Source organism: Colletes gigas, unplaced genomic scaffold (genome assembly GCF_013123115.1).
Source record: "Colletes gigas isolate AHSC1104 unplaced genomic scaffold, ASM1312311v1 Colletes_gigas_Sc00038, whole genome shotgun sequence".
In the NCBI taxonomy this organism is placed as follows: domain Eukaryota; kingdom Metazoa; phylum Arthropoda; class Insecta; order Hymenoptera; family Colletidae; genus Colletes; species Colletes gigas.
This window is the reverse complement of record NW_025106667.1, coordinates 1,205,462-1,218,261: the sequence shown is the minus strand read 5'-3', so window position 1 is coordinate 1,218,261 and position 12,800 is coordinate 1,205,462. Positions and strand designations below refer to the sequence as shown.

At 35.7% G+C, this 12,800-nt stretch overlaps 1 protein-coding gene across 5 annotated transcripts in view; it reads left to right on the top strand.

Annotated features, from left to right (window-relative positions):
* LOC122402688 (solute carrier organic anion transporter family member 74D) overlaps positions 1-12,800 on the top strand; it is a 182,393-nt gene that overhangs the window by 162,192 nt on the left and 7,401 nt on the right. For all 5 annotated transcript variants that reach the window (XM_043405678.1, XM_043405677.1, XM_043405680.1 and 2 more), the window contains 4 exons: positions 836-958; positions 11,043-11,207; positions 11,876-12,071; positions 12,497-12,647. In XM_043405678.1, coding sequence (XP_043261613.1) covers positions 836-958; positions 11,043-11,207; positions 11,876-12,071; positions 12,497-12,647 — 635 coding nt within the window. The remainder of the gene's footprint in view (positions 1-835; positions 959-11,042; positions 11,208-11,875; positions 12,072-12,496; positions 12,648-12,800) is intronic.

Below are 12,800 nucleotides of genomic sequence, written 5' to 3'. Positions count from 1 at the left end.
GGTAATAAAAAATTAAAAAAATATTCTATTTTAAGAAAATCTATCGATTGTACGCGACTCTTTTTGCTGATAAATAAGTAATCGTATATTAACGGATTCTGATCGACGAATTCCAGTTGAGAAAGAAGTATAAAATATTGATCGATATTTTTTAAATGAAATGATTTGAGGATGGGCAATTTGTAGAGACGTTACTTTTAATTCGTTGGACGTCGGTGGACGCCATATTAACGCGAACCGAGCAACTTACCAGCAACACGAAACAGAGAAAAAAAAGAAGGTGGAATTCGGTGTTTCAGGTTTTATTAATAGTTTAACGTCGCATCAACTACATGGTTATGGTGCTAATATCCGCCATGATGCTTTTTCAAAATGACATACGCGAGATTTCGCAAGAGAAATATTATGTTATCTTATTAATATTGCAAATTATTTTGTCGAACAATGAATATTACTATAGCGTCTTGAGCTTCTCTAATAATTATGGGTCATTTCTTAAACCTACTCCAGCTTCAGTATATCGAGATTTTTCTTTTTGGTAATAAAAAATTAAAAAAATATTCTATTTTAAGAAAATCTATCGATTGTACGCGACTCTTTTTGCTGATAAATAAGTAATCGTATATTAACGGATTCTAATCGACGAATTCCAGTTGAGAAAGAAGTATAAAATATTGATCGATATTTTTTAAATGAAATGATTTGAGGATGGGCAATTTGTAGAGACGTTCCTTTTAATTCGTTGGACGTCGGTGGACGCCATATTAACGCGAACCGAGCAACTTACCAGCAACACGAAACAGAGAAAAAAAGAAGGTGGAATTCGGTGTTTCAGGTTTGGTGCTAATATCCGCCATGCTGGTGCTGGTCAGCTTGGGAATGTTCACGTTCCCGACGAGGCTGCCTGCGAGCAGAACGCCGCCGAAACGGCCGGACGCCAGAAAGCCTAGTCTCAGAGGTAAGCCCTGATTTATCGTGGCGACGCGAATTGTTCGTCAGGGAGGCTGGTGTTTAAGCTCGGGCCATCGGATCAGAGGCGGTTTAATTTGATTTTATGGCTTCCCGTAAGCCGTACGCCGCGCCCGTGTTTCGTGGCCTGGGCCCCGTGAAATTACCCCGGGGAAGATTCAACGAGAAAGATAAAAGTATCATCGATCGTTCGAAGGCCTTCTATTAATCGAGCCATTGCGTATCCGGTCGCTGAGAAACTCGAGACGACGATCTACGCGCACCAACCAGCTTCCCCCTCTCTAAACATGCCTTAAATACGTCTTCCCCTTTCCTTCCAACTATTTTTATCTATTCTAGCAAAAAAGAATTCTATTTTAATAATCACTCAATTCCGATTTACCAGTTTTCAAATTATTCTCTTATCTCTCTTTCCTCGTGCTAACGTTTCCTTCCATTTCACAATTTTTTCCTTTGGTTATGTTTGCAATTACAGTGTATTTATTTTTACCAAAAACTACGGTTAATTTTCAAAAATCCAGTCGAGTAAATTTTGTACAATTTTCATTTGAAATTACGAATGGGCCATTTTGACCCATTTTTCTTCTATTGCTTCTGATATGAGAAAAATAATATTGGCTGTAATTCAAACCTTTTTAGTTCATTTTTTATGTTCTTCGGTAAAGAATATTTCAAGAATGAAAAACTGTTTCTAACACAGTAAATTTTATTTAAAACGATATTTACTATGAAACAAGCGTAGATAGAGAATCGGTATGCAGTAGGAAATGGAAAAATAATGCGTGTTTCGTAAGTGAAAATTCGAGGGTTAATTTGGTTTGTTATTAATTTCGATAAGAAAGTTTCCATTCTGAAACAGTGAGCGTATTATGCATTCGACGGACACGTTTATCGGGACGAAAGAACGGGCCAATGGGATGATCTTTGAAGCGTGAACCATGCAGTCAAGGTCAATGGCGAATTTCGGGCTCGCAGAGTCGGCGTGTCTGCTCGTTCGATCGTGTGAGCACGCGGCCGAACGCGCTTTCTGAAACACGAGCGAGCCCTTTTCTGGGAACCCTTCGCACCGAGACTGCACAACGGCGACCCTTCGCTGCGTTTATTGTTGCTTCGTTTCGTTCTCGAAGCTTTGATCGAAGGTCGTGCAACGCGCACGGCTACGAGCAAAACTTGACGAACGGAAAACCGTACTAAATGGGTGCCTCAATTCTTTACATCTATTTTCAATCGAATTTTCTAGTTTCTCAACCTAAGTAATTTACAATTTCTAGAAATGCTTTTAATCTTGGAAAACTTGCATCATTTCAACGGGTACACTATACAGGGTGTTCGATCATCCCTAGGAAAAATTGCAATGGGAGATTCTAGAGGCGAAAATAGGACTAAAATCAACAATACCAATTTCTTGATGGAGGCTTCGTTGAAAAGTTATTAACGTTTAAAGTTCCGCTCGTACTGAATTTTTTTCTCGAAACTGCGTAAGATTTCGGGGGTATGTCTATTCACCAAAAATGATTGCAATTGATCGCTGTAACTGACAAAAATTTTTGGAAGGCGATTCGATATTATTTTTTTCCACCCAAAATATTCAGTACTTACTCGAATTTTTTTCTGGAAACTGCGTAAGATTTCGAGGGTATGTCTATTGACCAAAAATGCTTGTAACTGACCCCTGCAATTGAAAATAATTTTTCCAGAACGATTTGAAATTTTTTAATTTCGTCGAAAAATTTCACACCTTCTCGAATTTTTTTCTAAAAAGTGAGTAGGATTTTGAGGGTATGTCTATTGACCAAAAATGCTTGTAACTGACCCCTGCAATTGAAAATAATTTTTCCAGAACGATTTGAAATATTTTAATTTCGTCGAAAAATTTCACACATTCTCGAATTTTTTTCTGGAAACTGCGTAAGATTTCGGGGGTATGTCTATTCACCAAAAATGATTGCAATTGATCGCTGTAACTGAAAAAAATTTTTCGAAGACGATTCAATATTTTTTGATTTCACCCATAACATTCAGTACTTACTCGAATTTTTTTCTCGAAACTGCGTAAGATTTCGAGGGTATGTCTATTAACCAAAAATGAATGTAATTGACCCCTGCAACCAAAAATAATTTTTTTAGAACGATTTGAAAAGATCTTTTTTCACCGAAAAATTTAGGCACTACCCCCTGTCGATTTTTCTTAAAAATTCGTCTTTCATTTTTCATAAATTTGTTTGACGTTCTACAGAAAAGTTGTCTTATACTTTTTTGTAGGTACTCATGAGCTCCACTTCAGAAAAAAGTTTCATCGAAATATATTCACTATTGTGGGAGTTATGACTGTTTGAAAATTGCACAAATTTTATAGGGTTTTTCTCTTTTTACGCGATTATGGAACAACTTTTCGAATATTTTTGCAATTTCTACATATTCTCCACTAAAATACACGTTGTTTGCCGTTCGGAACATTAAAATCGGCCAATCCGTTCAGAAGTTACGACGTTTTAAAGATTCGCATGAAAATTCGGGCAGACATTTCTGGCTAGAAATTATATTTTCGGTAAGGAATTTTTTTTCTCGGAACTGAGTAAGATTTCGGGGGTATGTCTATTGATAAAAAATGATTGTAATTGACCCCTGCAACTGAAAATATTTTTTCCAGAACGATTTAAAATTTTTTAATTTTGTCGAAAAATTTCACACCTCGAATTTTTTTCTCGAAACTGCGTAGGATTTTGGGGGTATGTCTATTCACCAAAAATGCTTGCAATTGACCGCTGCAATTAAAAAAATTTTTGGAAGGCGATTTGATATTATTTTTTTCCACCCAAAACATTCAGTACTTACTCGAATTTTTTTCTCGAAACTGCGTAAGATTTCGGGGGTATACCTTGTGACCACAAATGCTTGTAACTGACCCCTGCAATTGAAAATATTTTTTCGAGAACGATTTGAAATTTTTTAATTTCGTCGAAAAATTTCACACCTTCTCGAATTTTTTTCTAGAAAGTGGGTAGGATTTCGACGGTATGTCTAATGATAAAAAATGATTGTAATTTACCCCAGCAACCAAAAATAATTTTTTTAGAACGATTTGAAATTTTTTTAATTTTGTCGTAAAATTTGACACCAGGAATTTTTTTCTAGAAAATGATCCCATAAATTTGTGCTTTTCGATATTCTGAAATTGACGAGGATAAAATTTGTAATTTAATGGAAAAGAAAATTTATCAGTTCCAGGGGAATGCACTTAATATGCAAAAATATAAGAAACACTTAAAGTAAAATAGGAATTATTACACATATTTAGGGGTTCAGACCTAACCCTCTACGAAGCTCCCATTTCATTAATTCTATTAATAAATATATGAATTTGCATAAAGATCCGCAGTCTACTAATCAAGTTCATTGTTCGAAATTCACTGATTAGTATAATCACATCGCGTCCTCCGTTAAATGCAAATGAGAATACTAAAAAAATAAACTCAGTCATCTTTCGCGTGAAATAAGTGGCGAAATAAATATTACCTGATATAGCTCAGTCACCGAATTGAGACGGTATGGAACAGACTAGATAAATAAATAAGAAAAAATTCAATAATTAAAAAAAGTAATGACGTAATATAGAAGAAGGTTATTTAAAAAAATTGTAGAATGATTGCCAAGTGACTTTCCAATAAAACAAAAGGGATATATCGTCGAAAATATGAATTTTTCCATTGTTAAAAATTATGAATTTTTTTAATGTGTGCCAATTATAATTTTGCAATGCCAATCGTTTCGTTTTATTCGTCTATAACGATAAAGATATTATTCAAATAAAAAGCATAAAAGAAGGATCATTTATTGTAGATATTTGGTGTTTATTTGTGAAATATCGGAGTAGATAGTGAAGTAGTTGAATAGTCCGGGGCGTATAGGTGTGTAACGCATAGGTATCAGGAGCGTGGTGGATTTCTGGTAGGTTACGTCGGTTGTGTTATGTCGGCCGAGGTGCACGAGATAGCTGAGATAAGTCTCTCCCCGCAAGGAGCGGATCCGCGCAGAAGAACACGGCCGTATATGCACGGAGAAATGCACGTGCGCGTGCCTACCGAGCGCTATGCACGACGCATGACCGTGAACTTGCCCCACCTAGTGCACCACTCGGTCAGTCATCATTATTAACGCACACACGGCCCACCACCAGCAACGTCCACACACACCTGCCGTACCTTACTCCTACGTATGCATCGACACACGCCACCACAATCCACACACCAGAAATCCCAACACATTTCGGAACCATCCACTCCTTTCCCAGCCAATCTTCAATTACGCTTTACCTTTTTTCTCCATTCCAACCCGAAAATTTATTCTTCCTCGTCTTTGAAGTCAAAGATGGGACCACTGTTGAAATTTTACTGCTTTTTAAACATATTTTCTCTCCCTTCCTTTTACGTTTCAAATAAGCTTCTTTTAAAGAAACATTTTTTAATATAATAATAATGATAATATTGTTTAATAAATGAAATTCTATTACTTTTTTAACATATTTTCTCTTTTTTTTCTTTTACATTTCAAATAAGCTTCATTTCAAGAAACATTTTTAATATAATAATAATAATGATAATATTGTTGAATAAAGGAAATTTTACTGCTTTTTTAACATATTTTCTCTCTCTTCCTTTTACGTTTCAAATAAGCTTCTTTTAAAGAAACATTTTTTAATATAATAATAATGATAATATTGTTGAATAAATGAAATTCTACTGCTTTTTTAACATATTTTCTCTCCCTTCCTTTTACGTTTCAAATAAGCTTCTTTTAAAGAAACATTTTTAATATAATAATAATGATAATATTGTTGAATAAATGAAATTCTACTGCTTTTTTAACATTTTTTCTCTCTCTCTCTTTTACGTTTCAAATAAGCTTCTTTTAAAGAAACATTTTTTAATATAATAATAATGATAATATTGTTGAATAAATGAAATTCTATTACTTTTTTAACATATTTTCTCTTTTTTTTCTTTTACATTTCAAATAAGCTTCATTTCAAGAAACATTTTTAATATAATAATAATAATGATAATATTGTTGAATAAATGAAATTCCACTGCTTTTTTAACATATTTTCTCTCTCTTTCTTTTACGTTTCAAATAAGCTTCTTTTAAAGCAACATTTTTTAATATAGTAATAATGATAATATTATTCACATAATTAAAGTTGCTTCCGAGCAAATTTCTATAGTTATGTGAGTGACTTTTTAATAAATTTTTAATAACCATTATTTATTCATAGTTCATTCTTTTCTTCTGAATATTCTATTTTTTATTCCTTTTTGATACACTTAATCACCCTTTTTGTATTTTCTTTTCATATGCATATGTACAGGGTGTTCGGCCACCTCTAGCAAAAATTTTAATGAGCGTTAGTAGAGGCCAAAATAAGACGAAAATCAAGAATACTAATTTGTTGATGGAAGCTTCGTTAAAAAGTTATTAACAATTAAATTCAAAAATTGCAAATCGTTGTGGAAAAATTATTTTCGGTTGCGGGGGTCAACTACAATCATTTTTGGTGAGTACACATACCTCCGAAATCCTATCTACATTCGAGAAAAAAAATCGAGTAGGTGGTGAAATTTTTCGGCGAAAAAAAATTTTTCAAATCGTTCTAAAAAAATTATTTTCGGTTGCGGGGATCAATTACAATCATTTTTTATCATTACACATACCTCCGAAATCGTACGCACTTTCGAGAAAAAAATTCCTTACTGAAAATCCAATTAGGTGCCTAAATTTTTCATCGGAGAAAAAAAATTGCAAATCGTTGTGGAAAAATTATTTTCGGTCGCGGGGGTCAATTACAATCATTTTTGGTCATTAGACATACCCCACGAAATACTGTCCACTTTCGAGAAAAAAAATAGAGAAGGTGTGAAATTATTCGAGAAAATTAAAAAATTGCAAATCGTTGTGGAAAAATTATTTTCGGTTGTAGGGTTCAATTACAGTCATTTTTGGTGAATAGACATACCCCCGAAATCTTGCGCATTTTCGAGAAAAAAATTCAGTATGGGCGGCACTTTAAACGTTAATAACTTTTTAACGAAGCTTCCATCAACAAATTGGTATTCTTGATTTTCGTCTTATTTTGGCCTCTACTATCGCTCATTCAAATTTTTTGCTAGAGGTGGCCGAACACCCTGTATATGCGTAGAACCGAGAAAGAAAATTTGTGTAAAAGAAATTAATTCCGAAAAATTACTTTGTCTCCTTAAAAGAAGCTATTCAAGTTGTAAAACTTTAATACGTTGACCTAAAATATTGTTTTAGTCTCATTGAAATTCGTGAATCTTACCAAGATTTACTTTCTGTAACAACTTCCTTTGAGAATTGATTTTTTGGATCGTCGGTAAAAAGTTCTGTGATCCTTTTACTGGTGATATGATGGCACAGTGTGTACGATGTCCAGTGTGTTGAATCTGGATGAAAGTAATGGCAGGGGAAAGGCAAGAGAGTGTGTTTTAGATTCAAAGTTCGATTAGTAAAGTTGGAGGGAACCTGTTCCCATCGCGAGCTAACTGTCAGTCACTTACAGCGCGTGTTAAAAACCGCGGAACATCGTGGAATTATTGGCGCCATCAATTCTGTGGAAACTTCCGCGTGCAAAATCCTCGGGAAATGTTTCACGGAATGCAGAGGAATTGTCTAAAGGGATGTTACCGTCGAGTGGACTCGCTAGGACTCACGCGATTCGCGTATTACTAGACAAATCGTACAAACAGGCTCTCGGAGTCATCGAACATACGAACATTTCACTTGAAAACTATTTAAAAGAATTTAAAAAAAAAAAAAGAAAAAGAAACCCTCAACCCTCATTTTGCATCTTCGCTCTAAATGTGAAGCTTGCTTTATAAATCAAAATCTTTTCAACTCTTGCTTATATTTAATCCTAAAATCAGAATAAAAATTTCTAAACAGAATCATTTTGTATAATGTTTGAATATTTATTTCTTTGGATAACTGTACGGTATGTAAATTTAAAATAGATACTACAACTTTTTAATTACTATAAGATAATCTTTAAAATGATTGGTACGTAATGGTTAATCGCAAATGTCACGATTTAAGCAGTTTCTGGATCGTTTTTAAATGTTTTGTTTTTTCTTGGAGGTTTCGTTGGAGGTGTTCGTGTAGGAAAATTAATTGACGGATGAAAGTCTGTAGAGTAACCTTAAAGAAGTTAAGAGAGGTTTCGCGAAAGGCCACCCTGTATGTGCCCGTTGCAGGGTTGTCGCGATAATACATGGAGCGCAATGTTAGTCACGTTTGTCTACTCATGGTCTGCAGGACGTCTCTATGCGGGGTTGCCACGCTGTAAGCTTGGTCTTCCGGGAAGCCTAGAGCAGTCCTAGGCATCCTTAATACTAGTTTCCACCGAGGGTTTCTCACACGGGAATTACAAAAACCAGTACTTACTAGATTTATCTCTACTTCGATGATCCAAACATTTTTCCTAAAACAACTGTATTTTCATTAGCAGACAAAATTGGACGCTTCAACTCATTCACTGGCAGATTAAAATCGTACAATATTTTGCAAGACTAAAATTTTCATCTTAGACCATTGCAAACTATACAGGGTGTTCGGCCACCTCTAGCAAAAATTTTAATGAGCGATAGTAGAGGCCAAAATAAGACGAAAATCAAGAATACCAATTTGTTGATGGAAGCTTCGTTAAAAAGTTATTAACGTTTAAAGTGCCGCCCTTACTGAATTTTTTTCTCGAAAATGCGCAAGATTTCGGGGGTATGTCTATTCACCAAAAATGACTGTAATTGAACCCTACAACCGAAAATAATTTTTCCACAACGATTTGCAATTTTTTAATTTTCTCGAATAATTTCACACCTTCTCTATTTTTTTTCTCGAAAGTGGGCAGTATTTCGTGGGCATGTCTAATGACAAAAACTGATTGCAATTGACCCCCGCAACCGAAAATAATTTTTCCACAACGATTTGCAATTTTTTTTCTCCGTTGAAAAATTTACGCACCTAATTGGATTTTCAGTAAGGAATTTTTTTCTCGAAAGTGCGTACAATTTCGGAGGTATGTGTAATGATAAAAAATGATTGTAATTGATCCCCGCAATCGAAAATAATTTTTTTAGAACGATTTGAAAAATTTTTTTTCGCCGAAAAATTTCACCACCTACTCGATTTTTTTTCTCGAAAGTAGATAGGATTTCGGAGGTATGTGTACTCACCAAAAATGATTGTAGTTGACCCCCGCAACCGAAAATAATTTTTCCAGAATGATTTGAAATTTTTGAATTTAATTGTTAATAACTTTTTAACGAAGCTTCCATCAACAAATTAGTATTCTTGATTTTCGTCTTATTTTGGCCTCTACTATCGCTCATTAAAATTTTTACTAGAGGTGGCCGAACACCCTGTATAACATAAAATTTAACCAAATGTATCTTATCAAAATTTATGAATTTATTCTCAACTTGAGAATTTCTTTTTCTAGCTCCATAATGGAAAATCCTATCATCCATATGGGTGACGTGACAGTCAAAGTGTTAAGTAACATGATCTATGATTTTTCATAAACAGTTGGTTAAAGGTAACCTAAAGTTCGAATGTTGTAGAAACAGTTTAGAATATATTATAAATAATATAGTAATATTGTTATAAATGTGAAATGAAACGATTAGGAATATCGCAACAGTGCCACGTGTTGTTTACGGTTCTCTGAACCCTCCATATTAATAGTAAACAAACCTCTTAAAACTAACACCAGCTATTGACTATCGACCGTCTGGCACGCTTTGCATCATCGAATAAAATAACGTAATATTAATTAGAAACTGAATAATTTCAACGAAAAATGCAGTCACTGGGCATTGAGTTAGCATTGATCCAAGTATGTAATTCTTTAAACGGTGGTTAATAGTTTTCCAAGATAATTCGTGATGCAAAGTAGCTTGAAGTTTGCAACGCGGTCGATCGAGAACGTGTTCGAGTCAACCTGGAGCCGATACGATAACGAATGTAATTTTGATAAAGATACAAGAGCCCCGACGAGAAGACGAGTTAACTCGTCCGGTTCGTTCAGACACTGTAACAGAAACGTATTACTGTTTAATTGCAAGTAAGAGAACGTACTCGATGCGAAAAAGGGAACCGTTGTACACCTTATCCGAGATCTTTTCGAAATATCGACAGGAACATGGCCGTCTGACAGGACTTTTATCGCGTTACCGGTGAAGATCGATACTCGTTCTCCTCGCGCCGCGGAGTATCCGTTGGTTCCTTTTTTTCTTCCCTCGGTTTTCTCGTTTTTTTCAGCTCGAGGCGACCAGCCAGCTATGTAAGTATCTACCTACCTACTCCCTTTTTCTCTCTCCGAACGCGTGTCTCTGGATCCCTTTGAAAATAGAACGGAACGGAAACTCGATCGTCGACTGATTAGTACTTCGTAATCGGGCTCGCTTACTATATTTACTACGTTATAGTTCAATTTCATCAAAATCCATTGCACTGTTCGTTAAGTATTCCGGCAATTTGGTGCAACATGTCCAGATACCTCGAATTATATCAATTATACCAGACCTAACCCAGACCTAACCCAGACCTAACTCAGACTCGTAATTTCAGTTCGTTTAATGTGGTTTAACGTTAGATCTACGAATTTCAGATTAAATGGTTAGTCTTACAGAAATGATAAACATCAATTTTTAGCATTTGTATTAAATTCGTTGATCGATGTAATAACATTTTCATCGGAAATAGTATTTGCAAATCAAGTTAAAACACTTTGCGTGCATATGTTTCGGTAATTTCTACAGTCGTTGCTACTTTTTATTGAAAAAGAATTGTGAGTACTCTCTGATCACGTGTCGATGTGTGTTCTACAGTTTTTTTTTTTTAAAGAAATGACTATTCTGAAACTCAGAAGATCCTTCTTAGGACGAGTATGAAAAAATGGTCGTTATCGAAGATCGTCCTTTCATGAAAATCGTACCGTTGGAGGTCGCGATGTTCATTGTGCACGTTGCAGCGACTACACAGCTTCTCTCTGGCTGTTGCAGACTTCCCTAAAGCGGTGAAGAGGCTGTTGAAGAACGACATTCTTATGTTCCGGACGGCCAGCAGCGTGCTGCACATCCTACCGATCGCCGGCCTCTACACCTTCCTGCCAAAGTACCTCGAGAGCCAATTTCGCTTGCCAGCTCATCATGCGAACATGATCTCAGGTAATTTTCGCAAATAGACATGCCGAGAGAGGTGCTCTTGGCCCCTGTTGGATCGCGACGCCATTAACTCTGTCCAACGGGAGGACCAACAGCCTCTGATCTTTAATTTACGAATCTCTCGGTAACTACGATCATCTAACCACTATTTTACAAACTGATTAATCCTACAATTCTTTCCAAACGAATATTCAGATTACAATAGAACTGAATCTTATTAGTGTTTATTTCAAGAATAAAAAGAAACGTTGTTAAATACTGCCTCGTACAGGTTGAGTCGTTTAATTTTTTCACATTAATATTTCTTGTAAACAATTTCTTTACAACGAAATTTCTCTTCTTTATCAAAATATGGAGATCACGTTGAGATTTTCAATCGTAACATGCAGCATTTAATTGGTCCATACAACGCTTGATTCAGTTTCGATGTTTACAAACATGTATAATCAATAAGGTAAAACTTGCAATTGGTAAAGCTAAAAGAATGGTGATTGGTAGTCACCGATTACAACCTATCACCCCAACGGTTTAATAAACATAATTGTTTTCGTTCGAGTTAGGATATCGTTCCTTTGGGATGTCAGAACTATCGATTAGATTCGAAGAATACGATGAAATGGCAAAAGGGCGAGTATTTCGAAACTGTACATTGTGAATGTATTTTGTTGCAGGTGTCGGTGGTATTTTAGTAATGGGTCTGGGTATTATAATTAGCGGAGTGTATATCCTGAGGGCGAAGCCTAACGCCAGGTTTGTCGCAGCCTGGATCGCCTTCACAGCGATTGTTTACGCGATCGGCATGACCGTGCTGATGTTCATCGGCTGCCCGATGGACGATTTCGCTGGTCTCGTTTCGCATTCCAACGGGTGAGACACTCCATCCTACCTTCTTCGTTACGATTTTCACGATCAAACGGTAATCTCTCGACAATTACTTTCCACCGCGTCCATACGCACTAATCGCATCTCAGTCGCTGTTGCACAGTTTGCATAAATCATCATTATTCGTAATTGATTCCCTCGGCTCGGTTATTTCTTAAACTATCGACGATCATGGGAATTTTATTTTTCCATAATCCCAGCTAATGTCGCGTATTTAAAAAACTGTATTTATAACTACAATAATAATAATAATTTACATCAAAAGGGAACTGCTTCTCAGAGTTGTTAAAAAAGGGATACCAATTTATAACAAATAACGAAGATAAACAAGTTGAAATTACACATACGAGCTCTTTACAGAATTTTTATTAACAAATTGATTTCAAGTCTGACGATCGATGTTTCTGCAGATTATCCAGTTTCGAGCCGACCTGCGAGGCTACCTGCGACTGCGATCGGAACAAGTTCAGTCCAATTTGCGGTGCTGATGGTAAAACCTATTTTTCCGCGTGTCACGCGGGCTGTTCGAATTACACCGTGGTCGACAGCAAGGTATCTTTGGTGAGTACGATTGGGATTAATCAGAGGCATGCTTTTGTGGAATAAAATCGAACGATAACGGAGCATTCGAGTAACCAAACGTACACATTCTAACAGAAGTTTTGATCACGAAACGGTTCGTTTTTACAATGTTTCTATTCGCGATGAATTATT